This window comes from Colletotrichum tamarilloi (assembly GCF_030869305.1).
Source record: "Colletotrichum tamarilloi strain Tom-12 chromosome Unknown Scaffold_53.1, whole genome shotgun sequence".
NCBI classification, from domain to species: Eukaryota; Fungi; Ascomycota; class Sordariomycetes; order Glomerellales; family Glomerellaceae; genus Colletotrichum; species Colletotrichum tamarilloi.
In genome coordinates this window covers 92,543-115,167 of record NW_026849436.1, presented here as the reverse complement: position 1 = coordinate 115,167, position 22,625 = coordinate 92,543, and the positions used below count along the sequence as shown (strand labels likewise).

Genomic DNA, 22,625 nt, shown 5'->3' with positions numbered 1-22,625 from the left:
TACCTGGCGCATCTGCCCTAACAAGAATGAGACGAACAGTTGGCTCAAGGTTGTCTAGCTACCCTACTTGTTGCTCAGTACGAATGGGTAACTTATGTTATTAAGACGTGGATTCCGCGGTCAACCCTCAACCGTCACCAAATGGCCCAGCTTTCTTTTTCGATGGATCGTGGCCGGATCTATCCAACCATGCCGCCCGATCCTGGTTGTCTGCAGACTGTCGTCCACAAGTCATTTCCTTCTCACCTGCGCACGACCCTGCTTCTGGCCACGGCCACGGTCATGACCACAACCACAGCCACACAAGTTCTCTCTCTCTCGCGCGCGCGCGCACTACTCACGGCCGCACGTCAATCGGCGAGCTAAGAACTAGGAGCTAGGAGCTAGGAGCCCAAGCCCAAGGTGGATGGTTGGTGGAGAGTAACGGTGACAGCTGGCTCTTCAAGGTTACTCACTCACAGCCGCCCGTCTACGAGCACACCTGGTCCATGCCAACAACGTCTTGCCCACCCTTCCACTAGCAGCGTTGACCCTCGACTTCCAAGACCCTTCAACCCGGCTTGCCTATAAGCTAGGTCGCTAGGTATCACGAAGTGGCTTCTAGCTCCATCTCATTCTCATTCTCCAGTTGCATCCCCATCTCAGCCTTCTGCCCCCGTCAAAGTCAGCTCGCCCTGCCCGGCCGGCCTGGCCGTCAGCCACAGAATGGGTACCCTGGGGCAGGTAGAGTTTCATTTGGAGAACGGCCGCGCTGAAGAAGGGCCACCCATGGAAGGCGGCTGAAAGAGAGAATTGGACGTGGCGATTACTTCACTCGAGCCCCGAGATTCCTAGACAACGTCCCTACGAAATCGTTGCTGATGTCTTTGCTTTTCTGACCGGCTGAGCAACACGAATGCAACGGGATCTGTATCCGTAAGAATACCGAGTTGGATATTTTGGCGAACCTACGAAGCCATGGGTTACGGCAAAATTGCACGAGCACCGATCAAATATCCGCCGGAGACTGACGACACTGCATCTACGCCACAGTGCACCGTGGATTCATGGGCTTTGCTGTGTGGAGAGCCCGAAATGAGGCGAGGCACAGATCCTACACTGATGCCGACCTAGCTGAGCTTGTGTGCAGTGACAACTTAGTATCTCGCCAGGACATCAGAGCTCGTCCAGATCGAGGACAGGCCTCGGCCTAGCTAACGTAGGTATTGATGTGCTCGTTGAGCTACCCGTGCTTTAGTTAGGTATCGACACCCGCATCCGCATCCGCACCCACAGTCTAGGTGCGTAGTACATGACTACATACATCCGTCTCCGTTTCGCTGGCGCAGCGCTAGGGCGCAACGTGCCGTGTGTCTTTAGAGAGGTGCCACCTAGTGGCCGCTAAGACTGTAAGACATCCTCCCTGCCCAGTCCACGGATACCTTAATCATGTCTCTCATCGTATCGACACTTCAGAGGACCATCCGAGACAGACGCGCAGGAGGACGGACGTGCCTCGAGCCGCTCAAGGATGATGACAGGCCAGGGCTCGGACGCGGACGGATAATACATCGGACGGCACAGCACAGGACAGGGCATGGCAGAACCATACTACGTACAGGAACGACTCACAAAGGAAATGGGACCAGGACAAGCCAAGCTCGGAGAGAACGAACGTGGATGGATGGATGGATGGATGGATGGATGGATGGATGGATGGGGGACCAGAAGGCGCCCTGTCACCTTTTCTCCTTCCGCTGTCACGCTGCCATAGCCGCATCCCATCCCTCAAGCATCAGCATGTTCGGTATCCTTGCCTTCCTTCACCTACCTACCAATATTCGTACGCTATTACTTGGTACTCCGTTCGGATACCACAGTGAGTTGCCTTCTTACCCGTCGTCCGACATACCTTGCCCTGCAGCGGTCTCCGAGGGCGGCACCTCACGTACGGATACCGTGGTCCTTGCCCCATGCCAATGGTAAGGTACCCAAGGGTAGTAGCATTGTAGTGTAGCTGACGAGGATGGGATGGCAGGTTCCCTTACCTCGCCATTCAAGGCGTGGTTACGGATACGGATACTTCCTCTCTTTCCAGTCAACTCCAGTCTCCTCCCCCAGCGGCCTCGCAAGTTGCAACATCTGATGAGCACCAGAACTCTTACGTATATCCCCTATCATGGTTTGTTGTGCCACGGCTATCTCGTCGTGCGTGGCTACGCGTACGTCTTTTCCCATTCAATACCTAAGTACCTTGTTATCGAAGAAAGTTAATTCTTTCTAAGTCACAAGTATAAGAATATAGTTTTAATAAAACAGTATAGTACCCACTTAGTACTTAAATTAAAATACTTTTTTAAGCTTACTATAAGAAAAAAATAACTATATTACTAATTACTTATTATTAAGGTTTATAAGTAGTACTATAGCTTTAATTACTATAGCTTTAATTATAATAGCTTCGCCCGTAATAAGTAAAAAGTTTAGTTATAAATCTTTTAAAAGCCTCTTATTAAGAGCTATAAGAGCCTCTAAGTTAAGTTAAAATGCTTATTAAGATATTAATAACTAAACTAACCCTATGATAATAACTTTAATAAAAGACCTAAAGAAAAATATTAGAATCCTTATTATTATTAAGTATAATTTATAAAGCGTAATAACGTAGTTATAGAGTATTATTAATATATCTTATGCTAAAAAGAGTATTATTAATACTAATAAGATAAATAGGGCTATATTAATATAATACCTCGGCTTCTTTTTATAATTTAAAAATAATTACTTTAAATAGTATTAAAAGTCTATTAAAAAGCTTTTTTAAATATTTTAGTATATCTACTGCTATTTCCGTAATAATAAAACTCCTAGTACTTATATATAAAAATAAGTTACTTATTTTTAAATAGTAATATTAGCTTATTAATAAGCTATTAAAACTATGATTCTAGCGATCCCTTAACGAGGGAGAGGGTAGAATAGAGGAAAGGATAGGAGACTTATAAAAAGGGTTAAGGTTAAATAGTACGGAATTCGAGGGCAGGGTAGCGTCTATATGTACTGCGGCAATCCTCTAGTAATGCAAAACGATGGAGTTAAACAGTGTCCCATTCAATACCACCATCTCAGACCCGTCATCTCATCTCTCTATTGCGCTCGCAGGTCGATCCCTCCGCTCGCCTCTCCACATATCCCATAACCTTCTTTCGACCCCGTCTACATTGCTGCATTCACACCCTCCCACCCCTAGCTCGTTCCTCGTTGTGTCTTTTCCTCTTCTTCCCCCCATATCCCTCACCCAGTTCCACGCACCCACGTCCGCTCATCTGTCTCCCCTCCCCCCTACTTACGTGCCTACCTACCTACCGCTACCTTACCCCCTGGACCCTGGGCTACCGACACCACCACCATCACCACCGGCATCATAACCACGAGCATCAGCAGCCACCGCCGCAAACCTATGTGCAGCGATTACAACGGTGGCTCGAGCGTTGCCATGCGTTCCGTCAGTACGTACTCCGATATACCTGGCTCGAACGGTCTCGTCTCGTCCTGGCTTACCTACATCTCCGAATGAGAGCCACAGCATACCACGGCCACATGGGTTGTTAACATGTTGTCCATGTTCTTTGTCCTGGCGTGCGTGCCTGGGTAAGCTACACTTCTTCCATCTGCAAGGTACTCGAGAGATCAAAGTCAATTAGCACAGGAAGATCGATCATCCTTTTCAACGTCTGCATTACCTATCTTACTGTGTATTCTATCCGTACGCATACTTACTCTCCTGGCTCATTGCTTGCTTCTTTTCTTTCGCAGATTCAATGCTCTCTTTCCCCACTCTCTGCCGCTTCCACACCCCTCCAAGCTCGCTCTCTTCAATACCATCGATATCAAGTCAATCTTACAGTTCCTCCACTCTCTCCCGCTGCCTGTCTTCATCCTGGCTTGGTCTCTGCCCTTTCTAGTGTATCCGTACATATACCTTGACTTGGAGAGTTACCCCCCGGGTGTTGGTCTGTCTCCTCCCCCCCCCCCCCCCCCCCCCCCCCCCCCCTCCCCCCTCCCACCCCCCCCCCCCTCCCTCCCCCCCCCCCCCCCCACCCCCTCCTCCCCCCTCCCACCCCCCCCCCCCCCCCTTCCTTCCCCCCCCCCCCCCCCCCCCCTCCATCTACGAAGTTTGTACATACATCCTCGCCTAGGTATCCGTACCCTCCACCCATCCATCCCATCTTATCCTTGTACGAAATTCGTCCCATCCCATCCATCCCCCATCCGCATCCACCAGTCAGTCTTCTTTTCCTCCTTCCTGGCTCCCGGCTACATTGTAATACCCATCCTGCCATCTGCCATCTGCTACCGGCCCCGACATTCGAGACAACGTCCACCCCTCCCTGTCCACTCTCACCTGAACCATCCCTCCTTCGCATCCCCAATCAAATTTGGTACTTTGCACGCTGCATACTGGCCCTCACTGCTAAAGTTGCAAAAGTGAATACTGCGGTCGGGAAGAGACACAGTGAGGGAGAGCCTGCAGACGCAATGAAGCCCTTTTGATTTCCACCGTAAATTATTATTGCATCTTATTTCTCCGGTCCCTCTCTGTCTTTCGCTCTCTGCGGATAGTCTCGCTAACTTTCTCTGGCCTTGGCCACGCCCGCGGCCCCGTCCCGTGTCCGCGTCTCTTCCTTCACTCACCTTTCACTGGACTGTGACCCAACTGACTCTTGTCTCCCCCACTGTCTTATTACGTTGTGGCTTCATACGTGCCTGGTTTAATCTCATGCGGGAACCCTCAGACCCAGCGCTACTATCGCCATCGCTACCGTCAACCAATATTATCATCTCCTCCCTGGCCACCGTACTGACTGCTTCAAGTTACTGGTTCTCTGTTTTTGCTGCCCACGGCTGGCAATGCTGCCAGTCTATGATTTTTCTTCCCTCTCTATCTATCTCTCTCTTTCACACACACACATACTCACTCCCTCAGACTCTCTCACTCTGTCCTTTTTCTCCTACACGCCCCCCCTCACGTTCTCTCACACTCAAGACGCATACGTCGCAGAAAGCATCGTACCTTACCTCATCCCAACCTGCACACACTCACACACACCTCTCACACACAGACGCGCGGAGAATTGTCGTTGAACAGGGGATCGTGATGGCATAGCCCTCTACCCTTGATTAGCAGCCACTCTAAAGACGTCGACCAGGGTGTTCCCTGGCCTACCTTTCCCTCGACCAGATCAACCCTGAACCACACCCTAGCTTCATCTCAATTGCCCCCTCCCCTCGTAGGTCTAGCAAGCCTGCCTCCAGTCACACAAAAACCGACCGGGAGCCACCGATCGACTGCTCCCAAAAAAAAAAAGCCTATGGGTCCTTCTCTCCAACGTATCCAGCCCTCGAGAAATAACGCTGCTTTATTCCGGCCGCCGAGAGGAGAGAGAATCGGAGAGACAAAAAGAGGCTAGGGGTAGACTAGATCTACATCGTCTTCCTCCCTTTTCTCTACTTCCGCCCTTCTCTTTTTCTCTTATTCCATCACTTATACATCCGTACCCAAAGACAGGTCGCCGGTACGCAGGTATCCAGCCATCCATCTCCGCATCCCGTGCCTGAGGTTCTGTCGTGGTACCTCCTGCAACTGCCCGCATCAGCATCGCGCTCGACGACCCGCCAGCAACGCCGCAAGGAGCTTCATTGGAGCTTGGAGGATCATTGTGCGGGCTTCCTGCTACAGCAGCCTCATCGTCTTACAGCATCGGGCGCTGCATATTCTCATTCCTGGCCTGCTTTCCTAGCATAGCTGAATCGGTCTTCTCTTGCGACTCTCACACCTAGCACGAACGCCCGGTTGAGTGACTAAAGAACGCTCGCGAGCTTGCACTGTCTTTGAAATACCCGCTGGTTCAGACTTTTGCTATTCGCCATATCGAGTATTTCTGCAGAAACCACGAAAGAGCTTTCTTCTCCCCATCGGAACCGGTGTTTCGAGACTGAGTGGACAAGAGGAGGAATTCAACTGATTCGATCAAGAGGAAAAGGCATCATTCGAAAGGAGCCACAGAGTACAACATCCCTTGAAAAAAGAAGGGTGATTTAATTTGGGCCCGGCGCACGCAAAAGAGCGACACGGATATCGTCAACAGCATACAACGCACCGGCAGCGTCTACGCAATAGTTCCGGCCTTTCGCAACATTCTGGGAAACGAGGCGTCGTCTAAAAGAAGGCGTGGGAAGCTCTCGACCCGAGTGCCTGTTGAAGCTGCATCACAACATCCATGCAAGCCATAAGTAGCGATTGCGATACGTCGTCTACCTCGTTCGGCCAGCGCCGAGGCATTTCCGATCTGGCGCGATTCGCCCTCGACCTGACCTGGGCAACGCCAACAAGAGCAGAGTCCGAGACTCCTGCTCGACCCAGAGCATATCCTTCCCCGCCCATGTCAGGGTCTCCTCCTCTCCCGCCCAAGCCAAATCCAGAGGCTGGTGACCGAGGGCAACTGCATGGCAGCTATCCGTCCACCAGTCCGCAAAATGCCTACCGGGGAGGACTGCCGCCAACGACGATACCGCAAGGCGACTACCGAGGACCTCCGCCTCCGCCGCATTCCTTGCCGCCACCTCAGCCTCGATCATATCACGCCGATCCGCAAGACAGGATGCCTTACTCATACCCTCGACCCGACGACCACCTGCGGACTACGCCTTCAGGATACGCACATCTGGCAAGCCAAGTCATGCAGCAGCGGCCTCCTCCGCCCTACATGCAAATGTCTGGGCCACCGCCGCCACAGCCAACAGGGCCTCATCAGCATGGCTACGCGACAACCATGTCGCAGACATCCCAGGACAGCGGTCCCTATACGTCTCCCAAGACGCAAAGAAAGACAAAGGGCCATGTGGCATCAGCCTGTGTGCCATGTAAACGAGCCCATCTTCGGTAGGTTACCAATCTCCCTGTAGATATCCCAAGTGAAACGGGCGGAAGTGGTATCTCGATACGGTGACGCTGACATTTAGTCTAGATGCGACGGTACGTACGAACTGGCTTGCTAGCTAGCCTATTTTTGATTTTTGGTTTTTTTTTCTCTCCTTTTGCGTTTGCTTTCTTTAGGTTGTCATTTTTGCATTGTCCTTTCCGACTGGGGGATCGACCAAAAGAGGAAACTCCCGCGGACTGCAAGGAACCAGCACTGCAGCCTCCGGGCGCATGCGGCTCCAAATCTTTGGGGGGAACAATACTTGACATCATGACCGGTCAAGAGGCTCCGAGAGTGAATCTGGACGCGGCATTAACCTAGCAAGGCGTACGTGCGTGCGACACTCGAAGCAGCGCAGGGATCAACCCCTGGACCTGAGACCGGTGCTGAGGGGAAGACGATCCCGCCTGGGAGGATCATTCGCAGAAACTCGGACGGAGAGTTGAGATGGTTGTGTTGAATGGGATGGCGCATGCCGTCAAAGGCTGTCAACCAAGTCTTACTTGGGTTGAGCGGGTGTCCGTGTGGCCCAACTGGACTGGCGTCAACCCCAGCAGAGAGAGCATTGGTCTTTCTTGGCCGGACTTCCGCGCCGGCCATCTCAGCTCCTCCAGCGTCTCTCATTCTCACAACCATACAATCGGCGAACCACTACCGGTTCTTGCGCCGTCTGGTTCCTGGACCCGTTCGCCCCGGAATGTCGGCCCGGCATTTTGGGAAGATTGGCGGGTAACAGCCGGCACCCCCGGGAGCGACCCTCGAATCTTGATTACGGTTAGGGATGCGGTGAACTCGCCAATCGCGTGCCGTTGGACCGGGTGTGGTTGCTATCGATTGTGCCATTTCTGAAACAGAAAGCGGAGGCGATTTTCCCTTGCGCGAGAGCTTTTTTCTGGGTGGACTTGGCTGGTCGATCGCTGCTCCGTCTGGTCTGGTCGCGGGATGATCCAAGTGGACAGAACTAGCGTGTCATTGACGTGTCGGATGCGACGCATGGCAGCTGGTGAGCGGATGGGGTGGGAAAAGCAACCAAGCGACTGACGAGCAAGTGCCCGTTGGAAGACGTCATGTAAGCTTTTTTGCTTGACTTGTGGTGGATGGTTGTGGAGGTGCGGCTTTTGCACTTGCAACAGCTTTGGATCGTGCGCTTGCGTGTTTTCTTTTTGCTCTTTAGCGTGTGGAGAGAGAACACCACAACCGGATGACAGTTTCGCTGACGTGCGCTTGCGACAAATAGCTCAGCGGCCCTGTTCGAGATGCACAAGCAACGGCAAGGAAGACGCCTGCGTTGATGTGCAACACAAGAAGCGTGGCCGCCCGCGGCTGAGAGACGACCGAGAAGCCCGCTATGGCCCCTCGACATATCAGCATCCTCAGGATGCCGCAGCCGCCGCCGCGGCAGCAAGGAGACCGCCGCTGAGCCACTACTCAGCTGGCACTCCCATCTCAGGGTACGATGACCCCATCCGAGGCAGTCACTCCTATCGCGTTCTAAAGTCTCAACCAAGCGAACCCATTGCGCCTCGGTATCTGGACAGAGCTCCCATGGGCGACGCGAACCTGTACGGCCAGCCCCCGTCTCTCGCGTCTGGGGCGCCCGAGCCAGTCATCTTCTTGACGACAGAGCTGGAAATTGCGCGTGCTTCGCCGGCTTTTTCTGATGCCGTCGGAATTCCCAACGTCAGAGGCCGCTCTCTCTTCGACATTGTGGCGCCCACTGAGCGCGAGAAGCTTCAGAGCCACCAACGGCAGATACAAGAGGAGCGAACAAGAAAGGACCCCGTCTACCTACCTCCCATCTTCGGCAGGCAGGAGCAAGAGCGCATTTTCGACTCTTTGCGATTCGAGGCCGATGAGATTTCGCGGTTCCAGCTCGATCGTCAAGACTTCTTCGTTTTCGCGGCGAGCGATGGACAGCCGAGGTCGTATTCCGTGCGTCTGGGTTTGGCCAAACGTGAATCGATTTACTTCATCGTCCTCCTCATCAATGCCGCACCGCGGTATCCGTACCCCTCGCCATCTCCGCATGCACGCGAGGTGCCGTATCCTTATCCGCCTCAACAGCAGGCATACGCGCAGCACACTCCCGTCTCCGCCACGTTCGAGCAGCCGAGACTTCGATTCGGAGAAGGCGCACTCGCGCCGCGCCCATCCCCTGGCCAACCTCTGCACATGGCTTCTGGTCTAAGCCCCGGTGTCAGTCCTGGCATGCCGTCATATGCGGCCTCACCCAGCCGTCCCGAGTACGCCAGCGGACCCTCGTCATACCAGATCCCTCGCAGTGAGCTGCCGCCGACCACTCGGCCGCCGCAGCCATCTTTCCAGTTGCCTCCGATCCGAGCTGGCCCCCATCAACCTCCCCAACCAGAGTCATCTTCCTGGCAAAGGGACGAACGATCCGGACGGGTCGATATTGGTGGCCTTCTCGAGAAGCCGGACCCGCAGCAACGACGTCCGCAATGAGTAATGACTTCCTGCCGCCCTAGCGGTTGTGGTCGATAATAATTCCCTTCACCCGGCTCGGTGTACGTCTCCTGCCCAGTAACGATAGAGGCTGCATTCGAGACCGAATCCCTGGTCCGTTGACATTTTTGACCGTGTGTTGAGGTGGGCGGTCTCCGCGTCGTTCGCCTCTTGTATTTGTACCGAGTTCCCTTCGTTTCCATGTCCGCCTTCGGGTCCATCGTTGTTGTTTTTCCGGTGGCCACGAGCCATCACGAGATACCACTTGTATAACCACCAACTTTTTTCTTGCTTTTTGCTCCACCCCCTGCACATACTGTTTTCCCCCTGCTTCCAATTGGGGCATTTTGGCATCCGTTTGGGCGTTTTTCTCTTTGGCTTCGATTCCCTGGGCTGGGCTGGTTGCGTCTGTTGTTGCATCCAATCCAATGCTAAATGATGTTGGAGAGTGTGGGAATATGGCCCGTCGTCTCCAAAGAGATTGGCGGCGGAATGAGAAGAGCCGTGGGGCGGTCATATGCGTGTCTTTGTTGCTGTCTGGGTCCCCAGATACCGTTTTCTTGTTATATCCCTTAAAGAAAAGAAGGCCCACCCGGCGATTCCTTGCCAACTACCGCGTTGCTCCGTTCACGTTGCCTTGCTGCTGAAGTGCCCCAGCGTTGTTTTTGTCGTCGTCGTCTAACTCGGACTCTTGTGATGGTGGGTTATATCCGACGTGGTGACGATGGCGTCTAGGATGATGATGAGTACCGAATCCAGAGTTTCGAAAAGTCCGATGTCGACAACAGGCTGAAGCCAACGATACTTCGACGAACAACTCAAGACGTGGCAAGACGACTCTTTGTTTGCTTCTATTACTTGAAGAAGAATATGGGCAAACGAGCGGGGGAAGGGCGAGGCCGCAGACTTTTGACAGGAGAGTTGCCCCATTACTCAGGTCCGGGAATTGCGGAGACCATCGGGAAGGGGTCAGTGCGGGAGAGCATCTGCCGCAATTTTGGCAGGTCGACCCGTGGACCTGTTTATCGTAGCCATGGCCATGGAGCATTGATGGAGGGGTGTTCCATGCTTCATGTTGCGGGAGTGTGGTGGAGGCGTAGCGTGCACCGGTAAGGTGACATAGGAACGAGATGCTCGGGAGAGCGAAACATTGCGAGATCCCGGCTGAAGGTGAAAAGAGGAAAGAGAAGTAGGAAGGGAAAGGGGGGTGGACAAGAAAGAAAGAGAGAGGCGGTTGTTGTAAAAGAGAGAACTGGAGAAAATAGAGGCCAGAGCAAAGAACGAGGTTCGGCTGCCACTGCAACAACAGGCCCGTAGATAATTTAAACCACCTTGGTTCATAAGACTGCAATGGAAAAGGATTGGTCACTCACTTGAGCCCCCCATCCAACGTTTCGTTTCCCCCTTTGGCTACCCCTGCCTTGCCCTCCCTTCTCTGCAGTCCACTGCGGCGCAAGTCAAATCTGCGACTTTTGCAAAAGCTCGTCTGTGCCTATTCAGGCGCCCACGACCGGCGGATGCGGATGCGTATGCGGATGCGGATGCGTGCTTCCTAATGAACCGATCTGCGTGCGTTGCGTTGCGTTGCTTTCTTGCGTCTCTTGTGTCCAATGCAAGTGGTGCAGGCGGAAGTGTGTGTCATTTCGCGTGGCTCCTAGTTGCATCCGCATTGGAAGGTATAGTCCGGCCCTGGTATTGGATTGGTGCTGCCGCCCGCTTGAAGCATTGGTTGAGGATGAATGATAATCGCTCGGTCTGGTTTTGGGTCCCATTTTCCCCTCTCTTGCCGATGAACCATTGCATATAATCCATGGTCTTAGGTGATGAGAAGCGAGAGTGTGCGATATGAGATGGGGCCAAGGATGAAAGAGAGTGGGAGACTGGGAGGGAAGAAGAGAAGGATGGTGGAGGGGGGAGGGATTATCGGGAGTTTTCCTCGGGAGGTCCATGGTTCTTGTTTGGACGTTCGGGATGGATTGGTGTTGCCATTGGCTCGAGCCATAGTCTCTGACATCTCTGTGTCTCTCCTTGTGCTGCATGTCCTTTTTCTTTCTTCGGCGTTGGCTCGAGGTTTGTGTTTGGTTTTGTGCTTCTGTGGCAGCGTTGGCCTACTCGATCTAGAGTGCGAGCTGCCTTTATGCCGTCAGATGATGGACATGTATGTCCGTTTCTTCATCGCCAACGTTGCCGCAGATCTTTTCTTTAGCCGTGTGCCGTAATGTGGGCAGCATCCCCCAACAAAGTAAGAGAGTAACAGACTGAGCGGGACTCGAGAGATGAGGTGAGAGAAAAAGGATGCGATGCTCAGGGGGATCTTGAGTTGACCGTCGTCTTCTGTCCGCCCCCCCCCCCCCCCCGGGGATTCCTCTCTTTTTGTCTTTCTTCCTGCGTAGTCAAAAGTCGTTCGTGCGTCCCTTTATTTTACCCCAGAGGCCCAACCGAAAGGAGGGACAGGGAAACGAGCGAGGAAACGAAACGAAACAAAACAGGCCTGCAGTGGATCCAACCACCGAGGCACCAGCCAGGGGAATGGGATGAAGAGGTGCAGGGGGATGCACTGGAGGTTGCTCGTTACGGTTGAGAAAAATCTCCGAGACGGAGCCGGGCAGATTGTTGGTGGCCCAAAAGAGTTTTTCATTCGGTCATTGTGCATCTTTGGGTGGGTATACTTGTCCAATATTGAAAACCACGGACAGCACCCTTGACCATTCAGCTGATCAGCGGGATCCAAGGAGATTGAGGGATGCGAGAAGCTTTTGAATTGGTGTGCTTTGCTGGCGAAAAGAAACGAGGCAGTATTCCTAATGGTTGAGAATTGAGACCTTTGGGTTACCGGCGGGAGAGGACACCACCACATGTTCGCATTCGTCCAAGCGACAGAGACCACCACCCAAAGTTGAAACGCTGATGGACATATTGGGAACTGTAGTGGATGCGAACAGCTGAAAGCGGCAAGACGCGGCAGGGGTTTGTAATTGTCTATTTGCTATTCCGGGAAGGGAGAAGACGCCGTCAAGTGCAAACACGAGGCGTTGAATTGTGCCGCTCGAGTGACTCTTCAGAGTTTGAAAAGAACGGCGAAAGGATGTGGACGAGGAGAAGAAGCAAATTCCGATGCGAAAAGGAAACCATCTTGAGAGCGTCGACCTGAAACAAAAGAGGCGCTGCCGAAGGATCTTCATGATTCTCACTGGATTCGGCCCTCTACGTTCTTGACGTCCCCAGCGCGCTAGACCGCGAAAGGGTCGCGAGGGGGAGGCGAAGGTTCCTGAAATGGACTCTTGGGCACCCTGAGCAGTTGTCGTTTGCAGCGCAAACGGGAAAGGCGCATACGGTTAAGGTTGTTTCGAAACGGGCCTCGCATGGCAGCCAGGTCCTATGGGCGCACGTTTGCTTGGAGGAGTTGGGGGGAGGAAATGAGGGAGGGGCGCCGGATAGTGGCAGTGCCGGCCGCTAAACCACAACGTGGGAAAGCTAGTCGCACTATCAACACCGGTCGACAGCTGCCAGACGTCTTCGCAATGCTCGCTGTCGAGATCAAGAGATGAGGAGGGTTTCTCTCCACTGCCGTGTTGCTAGTGAGCCTCTGTAATCGGGGTTTGTTGCCGTCTGCTGAGGACGAAAAGCATTCCGTAAGATACTGTAGGACGACCGTCAAGTATCCGAACCACGCGAGGTGCTGGGGTCCTAGGTCTACCGAGAGGCCCTACGGATACTAGACTCTGATAAGAAGAGGGGCGATGCTGCGTTGCCGGTGGACGTTGGGCGGTAGGCCGTCCTGTTCCTGCATGGATGGCATCATGGGACAGGCTGATGCTTCAATGGTGGCGGCAACAAACGCCCGCTTCTCAACCGTTTTTTGGAGAGTTTGATTTGCGGCTGGCTTGTCGTTCGACCGTGTTTTGGCGGCCGCTGTCATCCGCGAGGCCATGCTCGGAGCCATGCCCGTGGTGCAAACTAGTACTGCGAGTAGGAGGCTTGACTCGGTAGGCGAGTGTCTTGCGCCGCTTGCTGTCTGGCTCATGAGCTTGCAATTGAGTGTCAAGGGGCATGAGTGTACTCGTTGTCAAGTTGCGACTGGTGTTCATAGCCTCCTCCTCCTTGGCCTCATCGTGCTGCTGATCGAGCTCGCGTTGCAGCTTATCGGGCGAAGGTGGTGTGCTGTCGTCGAAAACCTCATCAATGTCCCGTTTCCTGCCGACCTGAAGTGACCCCGAGGGTTGAGGAATTTGCATGTCCATCAAGCTCTCCGCGTGGGACAGAGGAGCAAGAGGACTTCGGGGGATACGCCGGCCGGGTGTCATGGTTGGGTCCGAAATGATAGGATCTGGTGAAGGTAGTCTTGAGCTCCATCCGCTGGACCCGCTGTCAGACGTGACACTACAACCATGCACGTAGTGGCAGCGGTGGGCCTGGTAAGGACCAGGGGGAGGGCCAACTTACCTCGCACTCGAGAGATGGGCGCGTGTCGAGGCCACGCCGTCACCTGCGGTGCTTTCTGCTGGCTCGTCTTTGCACATGGCAGGCGCCGCTGGGAGTGTACGGAGTACGTGGAGTTGGTTAGTGTTAGACTGACAATGGTCCAAAAAGAGGGGACAGCAATCTTTGCAAAGATGGCCTGGCGGCCGACGCTGGTGCGGGCAGTTCGGATGCTTGTCGTTATATTTTGGTCAGTTTCTGAAAAAGTGCACGGTTCTCAAACGATGGCCATGTGCCGGCCGGTTGTAAATGGTGTAAATGTTGCCGGTTTGTGCGCGAGAAGCCCTGTATGTCAACTTCATGTGAGAAGCCGTGGTTTGGGGTGCCTCGCCAAATTTCACGATGATGAGGCCAAACTTTCGGTATCCGCAGCTTTGGATGAACGTGCAAGAGATTGCAACTGTCTGTTCTTCTCTATCCCATTGGAAATATCTCCAGCAAACAACAAAGGCGTTTATGTTGGGCAGAGGTCAGGGCATGTCTCGGAGTGTGCCGCTGTCTGAGTCACCCTTCGAGGAATGAACATCTTCAGGGGGTTCTGCGAAGCTTCTGCGAAGCAGATTTTGTTGACAGACGTCCTAGGCGTTTTCGGCCAAGTAGAATGGATACCATCGCGATTTTGTTTGTGCCTGATGGCTGAGCTTGGTAGGTGGCACTCTCTTGAACATTGGAGACTTTCGGTGTCGAACACCGCCACAGCCTCCACACCAGGACTGTCAACGCTGTTCTCGGTGAATCTGATCGATGGACTACATCGACAGTCCCTGGTTTGATCACCGGTGATCTATACTCGCAGAGTTGACGGATACACCCAGGATCGGAGCCCGGAACCTTTGGAAACTAAAGCACGACTTCGAAGATCGATCAGAAATGATCTTTTGGTGTCCCAGTCTTGCGAATTCGATGGTACTCTAGCGTCATCACATCTGGATGGGTTTCGTGCCAGCGTCAGAAATGTCGATCCGAGTGCTGTGTTGTGCAGAATTGTGACAGGCGCAAATTGGTCGGATAACGGTGAAGACGACATGGGTCCGAGAACTGCAACCGTAAATTGTATTAGGGGCTAGAGGCATTGTCAAGGATGTGTATTGTTGCAGCAACCCGGGTGGGAGGTTGATAGGTTGTTGAAGTAATGTGCAGATGGGTGTGGGCTCATTAAGGTAACTTAGGTTGTGGGATGCGATGGGTAAGAACGGCGACTTCGATACGTACCCGGGTAGCTGAGGTGCCCGAGGAAGGTTCGTGGTTCCAAGGCAAGCACCTTCCATAAAGTGGTTTTGGCTGACTAAACAGCTGCTCACGTGAAGACGCGCCAAACTCTGGGAATCCGTGGCGGTAGTCGCGACTCCATCCTCGCCGGCAGCTGGCATTTTCTCCCCTCCATTCGACAACCTTGCCAATTCGTACATACACACTATATCCCAAGCCAACTGAATGAAGCTGTTGGCGAAGATGTACCGCTACTGAGCTGCCTGCCTGCCTCGCCTTACTGGTGTTACACTGCCCCGCAACAGCTACTAGCAACATTGAGCCTTCTCGAACCTCAGACGGCCATGGCTGACCCCATGGAAGTCGATTCCGCTCCTTCTGCTGGCACGAAGCGGAAGGCGGAGGATGACCTGGAAGACTCTCAAGGGCCTCGTCGAATTCGCGTGAGTTGCATTTGCCGCTTACTCGGCGTGCTACACTTCTGACAGGCGTATGCAGGCCCTCGATCAGAATGTAGTCAATAAAATCGCCGCCGGAGAGATCATTGTTGCCCCTGTCAATGCCCTGAAAGAATTGATCGAGAACTCCGTTGACGCAGGTGCCACCGCTCTCGAGGTACTGGTCAAGGAGGGTGGCCTCAAACTCCTGCAAATCACCGACAATGGATGCGGTATTCAGGTATGACATGACATGCGTCCTCTTCGTAGATCTACCTATCCGTTCTGACTCTGCTCAAGAGAGAAGACATGGAGATTCTCTGCGAGCGTCATACGACTTCTAAGATCACCGCCTTCGAGGACCTCACCTCCATTGCCACGTATGGCTTCAGAGGCGAAGCCCTAGCAAGTATCAGTCACATCGCCCATCTTTCCGTGACTACCAAGACCAAAGACTCGAATTGCGCATGGCGTGCCACATACCTCGATGGGAAGCTGGCTCCTGCAAAGCCCGGTCAGTCGGCTGAGCCCAAGCCCACTGCTGGCCGCCAGGGTACGCAGATCAGCGTCGAAGACATGTTCTATAACATACCGACACGTCGAAGAGCATTTAGGTCGCCTGCTGAGGAGTACAATAAGATCATTGACATTGTTGGACGTTACGCCATCCATTGTAAGGGAGTGGGCTTCTCCTGCAAGAAGCACGGCGAATCGGGTACCAGTGTATCCATCCAAGCCACAGCAAGCGAAATCGACCGAATACGGCAGATATACGGCTCAAGTGTCGCCAACGAGTTAATGCAGTTCTCAACCTCAGAAGACCGTTGGGGCTTCAAGGCTACTGGATGGGCTACGAACGCCAACTACAACATAAAAAAGACTACCTTTCTCCTATTCATCAATCACCGTTGTGTAGAGTCAACCACCATAAGAAAGGCACTTGAGCAGCTGTACGCCTCATTCTTACCCAAGGGCGGTCGGCCATTCATCTACCTCAGCCTCGAGATCGACCCTGCCCGAGTCGACGTCAACGTCCATCCCACGAAGCAAGAAGTGCATTTCCTGAACGAAGATGACGTCATCCAGTCAATATGCGAGCACATACGCTCTAAGCTGGCAGAGGTGGACACAAGTCGCACATTCATGACACAGAGCTTGCTCCCGGGGGGCCAGATGATGGAGATATCCCCTCAGGCCGAGAGCGAGGGAACCCCAGCGACGCCGGCAAGAGAAACCCCAGGCTCGAAAAGACCACGGAGGAACTCTAACAACCTCGTCCGTACCGATACGAGCTTGCGGAAAATCACCAGCATGCTGCCCTCAGCCACAGCTGCTACGCCCTCCAAGGCATCCCCCGGGCTTGCTGCGGCCGCAGCCGGGGCGGCTGACGAAAATGCCTTGTCTGCCTCGGAGCGTATCCAGTACGAAACGGTCGATAGGCCCTTCGCGCCAATGAGGCTTACTAGCGTCAAGGAGCTCCGGGCCGAGGTAAGGGAAGACATGCACAACGACCTCACAGAAATCTTTGCGAATCACACATTTGTCGGCGTCGTCGACGAACGCCGTCGATTGGCCGCTATTCAGGGCGGTGTCAAGATGTATCTTATTGACTACGGTCGGACCTGTTACGAGTACTGCTATCAAGTCGGGCTGACGGATTTTGGCAACTTTGGCACCATCCGCTTCACGCCGCCCCCGGACCTGCGAGAGATCCTCCGCATCGGCGCTGAGGTAGAGAAGGCGAATATCGAGTCTCCCGAGGAGGACTTTGAGATTGAGGACGTTGTCGATAAGGTAGCAGCCCAGCTTATTGAGCGGCGTGAGATGCTCACCGAGTACTTCTCCCTCGAAGTCTCCCCTGCGGGCGAGCTGCTCACCATCCCCCTCCTGATCAAGGGCTACACGCCCGCCATGGTCAAGTTGCCTCGTTTCCTCCTGCGTCTCGGACCCTGTGTCAACTGGGAGGATGAGAAGCTGTGTTTTGATTCTTTTTTGAAAGAGCTGGCGTCTTTCTATGTGCCTGAGCAGTTGCCGCCGACGGTTGGCGGGGAGGCTGACGAGAACGAGGAGGAGGCCAAGGTCGATGACCAGCTTGCGGAGCGGCGGAGAAACGTGCGTTTCGCGATTGAGCATGTGTTCTTCCCTGCCTTCAAAGCGAGGTTGGTTGCGACTACGTCATTGATGAAGGCTGCTGTGTTAGAGGTTGCTGATCTGAAGGGCTTGTATCGCGTGTTTGAGAGATGTTAAGGATGAGAAATTTATATAGAGGTTTATGCTCTGGACTGTCGCCAACAGTCTGAGATGTTTTCTTGCATCCTTCATGGTTAAGTGACTTATCTCTGGGCCGCTTGGCTGCAACCGGGGAGTAGCACGACAAGACTACCATGAACATCCACATAAAGGCTACGAAGTTGCCAAAATTAGGAAAGGCTAAAATCGAAAAAAAGTCGGGATCTCTTGCCGGTAGGAAAGTCGCTCGTGCTCGAGAATGACTGGTGCCTCGTTCCATCTGGGGATGGAGAAGGCACCGCGCTTTCACAACGTTAGCTATAATTGGCCGCGCCTACGTGAAAGAAGACTTACGATCAACCTCGCTAGCATCGCCACACATGCCAATGTCAACCGCAAAGATGTAGATAAATAAGGAGCATGATAAGATCTCAAACATCAAGAAAGCTCCGACTTGACAGACAAAATTCCGCCTCGGGCTGAGATAGTGGTCTTTGTAGGCGTCCGCTGGAAGAGGCAGCAGAGTGTCAAGGATGGCGACCATATACATGTGAAGCCAAATGTAGAATCCGATAGCAACTTCGCTACTTTCCAGGGCAAATACTTGAGAGTAATAAAAACATACGATGGCCACAACCGACACGGGAACCATAACGGAAGAAAAGAGCCAGAGAACAAACACGATACAAGACCGAAATATGAGAACGATAGAGCTGTTAGCGGGTGAGAGAGTCGTGGTATAAGAATTTAGCTGTGAGCCGTGACTGCTGCTTTTGAATCGGGCCTGGGTTTCGCTGCTGTCTCTGATTAGGATCAGCCGGTCCTCCTTGAAACTGATCATGTTGCTCATCGAGCGCAACCATAGCATAACGTATGCAAGTAGAGTATGAAGGACATGCAATCCCAACATGCCGCCTTCGTTGGTGAGACGAGTGAATAAAGTAGGTTGACGATGCAGCGGAAGGTCTGTAGGGACTTGGCTTGCTGGTTGCGGACAAGCATGAGAACGCGAAAAAACCCCTCCTCTCGAGAAAGTTGGTAGTCTTATGGAGTTTGGTGCCAGCCCCTTGGCCTCCTCAATGCTTTGTCGCAGCCTTTTAAAAGATACCATGTAAGCTGAGCCAGCGGATCGCGCTATCACCATACCCAGAAGGCAGTGATCACTCTCTCTAATGACCCAGGAACCGGAGTCGCCTGCTTGAAGATCTGCATAACGCTGGGTCATGAATTCAATTCGTTGCAATATGGGAGATCTGGGACGTGGTACGTACCGCCTTGAAGAAGTCTAACATTCCATAACTCCTGGGTCTTGTTTCCTCCAAAGAGCGTATATGAGGGACTCGAGGATAGCAAACCCTCTATAGTGCCACTCATACCCGAAATGATCAAAACAGACCAAGGCAGGGCTCCATCGAAGCTCGCAATGTCAAAGTCTACAAAGGTGATAACTTCTCCTCTTGTCTTTGTGTTTTCCGTGTCAGCATGTGGTTCAGATTGCAGAACCAAGTTCGGTCGCCGGTGTGCTGGTTCAACAAGAACAAGTTCCCAATCGTCCCAGACTTCAAGAGGGTCCCAGGACTCCACAATCTCACAGCTAGAGTCTTCCGCGGGAACATGTTGCTGTCTTAAAACGGTGGGAGTGTCAAGAGCTTCATCAAATTCTGGAAGCGTTTGTGACACTGGAAATATCGTCGGTGACGAAGATTCAGAAAGACTAGGGCTCTCAGGTTCTCCATCTTCGAATCTTTTGATGAGCTCTGCCAAAGACGGAGCATCATTGTCACCTCCTGCGGCGATTTCGTCTTCGGGACCATGACTAGTCGTTAAAGCAAACGTCTGACCATCGACCTCAATCATTCCCCCGATGGTAGACTTTCTCTCTGAGCCATCTGCGTCACTAAAAGTAACTAGACCACCGCACAGTGTCCTCGTCGTTGCAGGAAAGATATTGCATGAGCGAGGCCCAGCTGAGCGTTTAATTTGACTCTCCTCGTAGCACAGCTTCCAAGGTCCGGAAGAATGTTTGCAACAGTTCTTCGAGATGAATATGTCAAAAGTTCGAATATCGTTTAGACTCTCAAGGCCAGAAATGCAGACGTATGCTTCGGTTATCGACACTGAGCGCATACGTGCACTCAATTTTCGGGAGTTAGACTCAATCAACACCAAGCTGAGATTTAACAGCGGAAAATGATATCCCAGGCGAGCATAGACCATATCAGTGCATGTTTTCAGCCCTGAATCAAAGGCCCTCAACATATATCGATCCTCTTTGGTGAAAGCGAAATTGGGATTCGCCCAAACAATGTCGGGTTTAAACAACCTCAAACTTTGACGCCAGAGAGCAACCTTGAAGCGGCCTTCTAACTTCGTAGCGATTTGCAATTCGTTTGTAAGTAGCTCCTCTGATTCCCCGTGGTGAATTGTGATATAAGATTCCTGCTGGCGTGACTGAGTCCGCGATTCCCCAGACACTCCTTCTACACCCATGTCAACGTGGGTTAGGCAGTTTGTCGGTTCGGTATCTTCTTCGGGCTTGAGAGGTGCTTTCGACTTGGACTGTTCATTGCAACCCACAGAACGGTGTGCCCGGTCGATCTTTCCAGGGCTCCTGGTGACCATCGATGTCGCCTTTGTATCACTGGTGACTGCGTTTGCAATCGACTCCCCCTTTTGTTTGGGCGCACAGGAAGACGTTACTGGATTCAGATTGCATCTACATCGCAGAATTCTCCCCAAGAACTCAAGAAACACGGTGTCGGCGATCTCGTGTGTCTGCTTCTGGAACCCATAGCCATTTGCAATAAGCTTGAACCCAACCCAAGCAGTGATCGTTATGGCGACCAGTAACGCGAGGTCTTCGTTGTGTTTGTGTACTATCGACAGCGAAACATGTGATTGCTGAAGTATTCTAAGCAATCTCATGAATTCAACCAGCTCTGGAAAGCGTCTTGCGACTTTTACTGGCCAGACAAGGGTATATCGAGAATCGCGTGGCCGAGAGGACTTCGGAGTGCCCTGGAGTAGATCTACCATGATCGATATGATTGCGTATCTCCGAGATATCATGGCAGCATGACAATGCCACTTCAGAAGATCGTGTTGTTGGGATACAGAAAGCAGGCAGGAAAGGGGCAGGCGTGGGTGGTCATATGAACAATTGGATCGCTCAACCTGGCGAGGCTGACTTGCAGGTTGGGCTGATTTGACTGCTTGGCACCCCCTCATGGCTGGCAAGGAGGAGCAGTGGCGGTGTTCCAAGTATTACCAATTAGAATACTCGGTGTGCTCAGGCTGATCACATCCGTCGGATTTCCAAGCGGCACAGCCTTACCAGCCAGTTTAAAGTCTGGCAACATCCACCGAAACATCAGGTTTCTCTTTCAAGATCTGTTTCAAGCTGGTGTATGTTAATCCCGAAGATTCGTGCAATGGATCCTTCGACTGAATCGGCTGACCAAGGCATTGCGAACATCATCTGGGCAAATCTTGCTGGAGAGACTGCTTCATCGACGCATCGGTCGCGAAGCGTAAAGCTTTCAGAATATTACGCAAATCGATTACAATCTGGCAGACCTAGATGCGACGATGCAGAAGTACGGAGAGCAATCAAGCAGTTCAAATCAGATCCATTGACAACGAAGAGGTCAATTCTAATCGATCATGGAGGCATCGAAGTGGTTCTCGACTGTACCGTGCGACTGATGTTTATGACTGCATGCCAGGTTGAGAGCACCGCACTCGGCAGCTACTATACACACGAATGGAAGGAAGATCAGTCACTGGTGGCTTTCCTCGGACGAGTTTACCGACAGGTATTTGCTGGAGGAGTACCCGAACAACCAATAAGTACGACGAATCTCAGCGCCCATATCCTTTCCAAGAAAGCCGGGATCGAGATTAGATCCGCCGATACGATGTCGGATCACCTATGTTTGATTCAAGGGGTAGGATACAAGACATTGTTGGTATTCAACCATCGTACATTCCTTGAGCACAGTATAGAAGCTTTGAAGGCCGATCGGAAGGATTTGAGTCATTCTTTTTCGGAAGCTGTATCCCTGTGAGACCTGATTTCTGAGAATCCTTTTGAAGAAATATTGCTCATCAATTACTTTAATATAGTGGCTGTTTACATCCGAAGCTCCTCGAGGAGACACTCAGAACCCTCGACCTTCTGTTTCCCACATTCAATGACCGACGATCCCGGCGGATATTGGAGAAATGGGTGCAGCGGGAAAATCTTGATCCAGCCATCTTAGAGCCGTGCGACCATTTGCTTGATATATCAACTAAGTGTGAGACACCAGAAGATCTTCACGCATTGTACACGGAGTACCCGCACTGGGCCCCACGGCTGGCCTGTTTGCTGAAGGAGGTCGACGACCCAACCCCGACAACAAGGTGGGAGCGCTACGCAGATGAGAGAAAATCCCCTCGGCACATGTACAAGTGCGCTCTCGCCGCATTCATCGTTGCAGCCATCTTCGGTATTCTTGCGACGGTGTTGGCAGCAGTACAGGTCTGGATATCGTATTGTGACTGGGTGAACGATCCGGAGAGGCCCTTGTGCAAGGTGAAGAAGACTTAGCCGCGAGGGAAAGGTCATAAAACCCGCATTTCAGCATAGGAAGTCGTAGTCTAATATGTACTCAGGAAGAAAATCATTCTTTGTTTCACTGTTGTTAATGAGTACGATGTTCCACGGAACGCCGGCGAGGTCGGCTAGAGTGTAAGTCGGGTGAGCCGAGGTGGAGCCCGATCGCCGATGACCGTTGCCGTACAGTGTCCGCGCCGGCCCCAAATCCTTGGCAAGGCCCCTTAGTTCATGAGAAATTACACAGTG

General features: G+C 52.6%; 10 protein-coding genes across 10 annotated transcripts; 8 read left to right on the top strand and 2 right to left on the bottom strand.

The window, feature by feature from the left end:
• Positions 1 to 141: 141 nt before the first annotated feature.
• CTAM01_10850 (uncharacterized protein) lies at positions 142 to 366 on the top strand (the record flags this gene model as incomplete). Its single annotated transcript, XM_060526862.1, has 1 exon — positions 142 to 366. The coding sequence occupies one exon, from the start codon at positions 142 to 144 to the stop codon at positions 364 to 366; it is 225 nt and encodes a 74-aa protein (XP_060378510.1).
• A 591-nt stretch (positions 367 to 957) lies between these two features.
• On the top strand, positions 958 to 1,113 carry CTAM01_10849 (uncharacterized protein; the record flags this gene model as incomplete). Its single annotated transcript, XM_060526861.1, has 1 exon — positions 958 to 1,113. One exon carries the CDS (start codon positions 958 to 960, stop codon positions 1,111 to 1,113), a length of 156 nt encoding a protein of 51 aa, XP_060378509.1.
• A 2,687-nt stretch (positions 1,114 to 3,800) lies between these two features.
• CTAM01_10848 (uncharacterized protein) lies at positions 3,801 to 3,944 on the top strand (the record flags this gene model as incomplete). The annotated part of the gene is made up of 1 exon (XM_060526860.1): positions 3,801 to 3,944. One exon carries the CDS (start codon positions 3,801 to 3,803, stop codon positions 3,942 to 3,944), a length of 144 nt encoding a protein of 47 aa, XP_060378508.1.
• Positions 3,945 to 6,260: 2,316 nt separating this feature from the next.
• On the top strand, positions 6,261 to 9,425 carry CTAM01_10847 (uncharacterized protein; the record flags this gene model as incomplete). The annotated part of the gene is made up of 3 exons (XM_060526859.1): positions 6,261 to 6,922; positions 7,008 to 7,015; positions 8,200 to 9,425. 3 exons carry the CDS (start codon positions 6,261 to 6,263, stop codon positions 9,423 to 9,425), a joined length of 1,896 nt encoding a protein of 631 aa, XP_060378507.1.
• Positions 9,426 to 10,980: 1,555 nt separating this feature from the next.
• On the top strand, positions 10,981 to 11,232 carry CTAM01_10846 (uncharacterized protein; the record flags this gene model as incomplete). Its single annotated transcript, XM_060526858.1, has 1 exon — positions 10,981 to 11,232. One exon carries the CDS (start codon positions 10,981 to 10,983, stop codon positions 11,230 to 11,232), a length of 252 nt encoding a protein of 83 aa, XP_060378506.1.
• Positions 11,233 to 13,273: 2,041 nt separating this feature from the next.
• Positions 13,274 to 13,945, bottom strand: CTAM01_10845 (uncharacterized protein; the record flags this gene model as incomplete). Its single annotated transcript, XM_060526857.1, has 2 exons — positions 13,274 to 13,790; positions 13,869 to 13,945. 2 exons carry the CDS (start codon positions 13,943 to 13,945, stop codon positions 13,274 to 13,276), a joined length of 594 nt encoding a protein of 197 aa, XP_060378505.1.
• Positions 13,946 to 14,134: 189 nt separating this feature from the next.
• CTAM01_10844 (uncharacterized protein) lies at positions 14,135 to 14,407 on the top strand (the record flags this gene model as incomplete). Its single annotated transcript, XM_060526856.1, has 1 exon — positions 14,135 to 14,407. One exon carries the CDS (start codon positions 14,135 to 14,137, stop codon positions 14,405 to 14,407), a length of 273 nt encoding a protein of 90 aa, XP_060378504.1.
• An 804-nt stretch (positions 14,408 to 15,211) lies between these two features.
• CTAM01_10843 (DNA mismatch repair protein MutL) lies at positions 15,212 to 17,797 on the top strand (the record flags this gene model as incomplete). Its single annotated transcript, XM_060526855.1, has 3 exons — positions 15,212 to 15,556; positions 15,612 to 15,791; positions 15,851 to 17,797. Coding segments are annotated over 3 exons (2,472 nt in total), but the record flags the coding sequence as incomplete, so codon positions are not given.
• Positions 17,798 to 18,113: 316 nt separating this feature from the next.
• On the bottom strand, positions 18,114 to 19,636 carry CTAM01_10842 (protein PNG1; the record flags this gene model as incomplete). The annotated part of the gene is made up of 2 exons (XM_060526854.1): positions 18,114 to 18,985; positions 19,051 to 19,636. 2 exons carry the CDS (start codon positions 19,634 to 19,636, stop codon positions 18,114 to 18,116), a joined length of 1,458 nt encoding a protein of 485 aa, XP_060378502.1.
• A 1,574-nt stretch (positions 19,637 to 21,210) lies between these two features.
• On the top strand, positions 21,211 to 22,370 carry CTAM01_10841 (uncharacterized protein; the record flags this gene model as incomplete). Its single annotated transcript, XM_060526853.1, has 2 exons — positions 21,211 to 21,842; positions 21,905 to 22,370. The coding sequence occupies 2 exons, from the start codon at positions 21,211 to 21,213 to the stop codon at positions 22,368 to 22,370; spliced, it is 1,098 nt and encodes a 365-aa protein (XP_060378501.1).
• Positions 22,371 to 22,625: the final 255 nt, after the last annotated feature.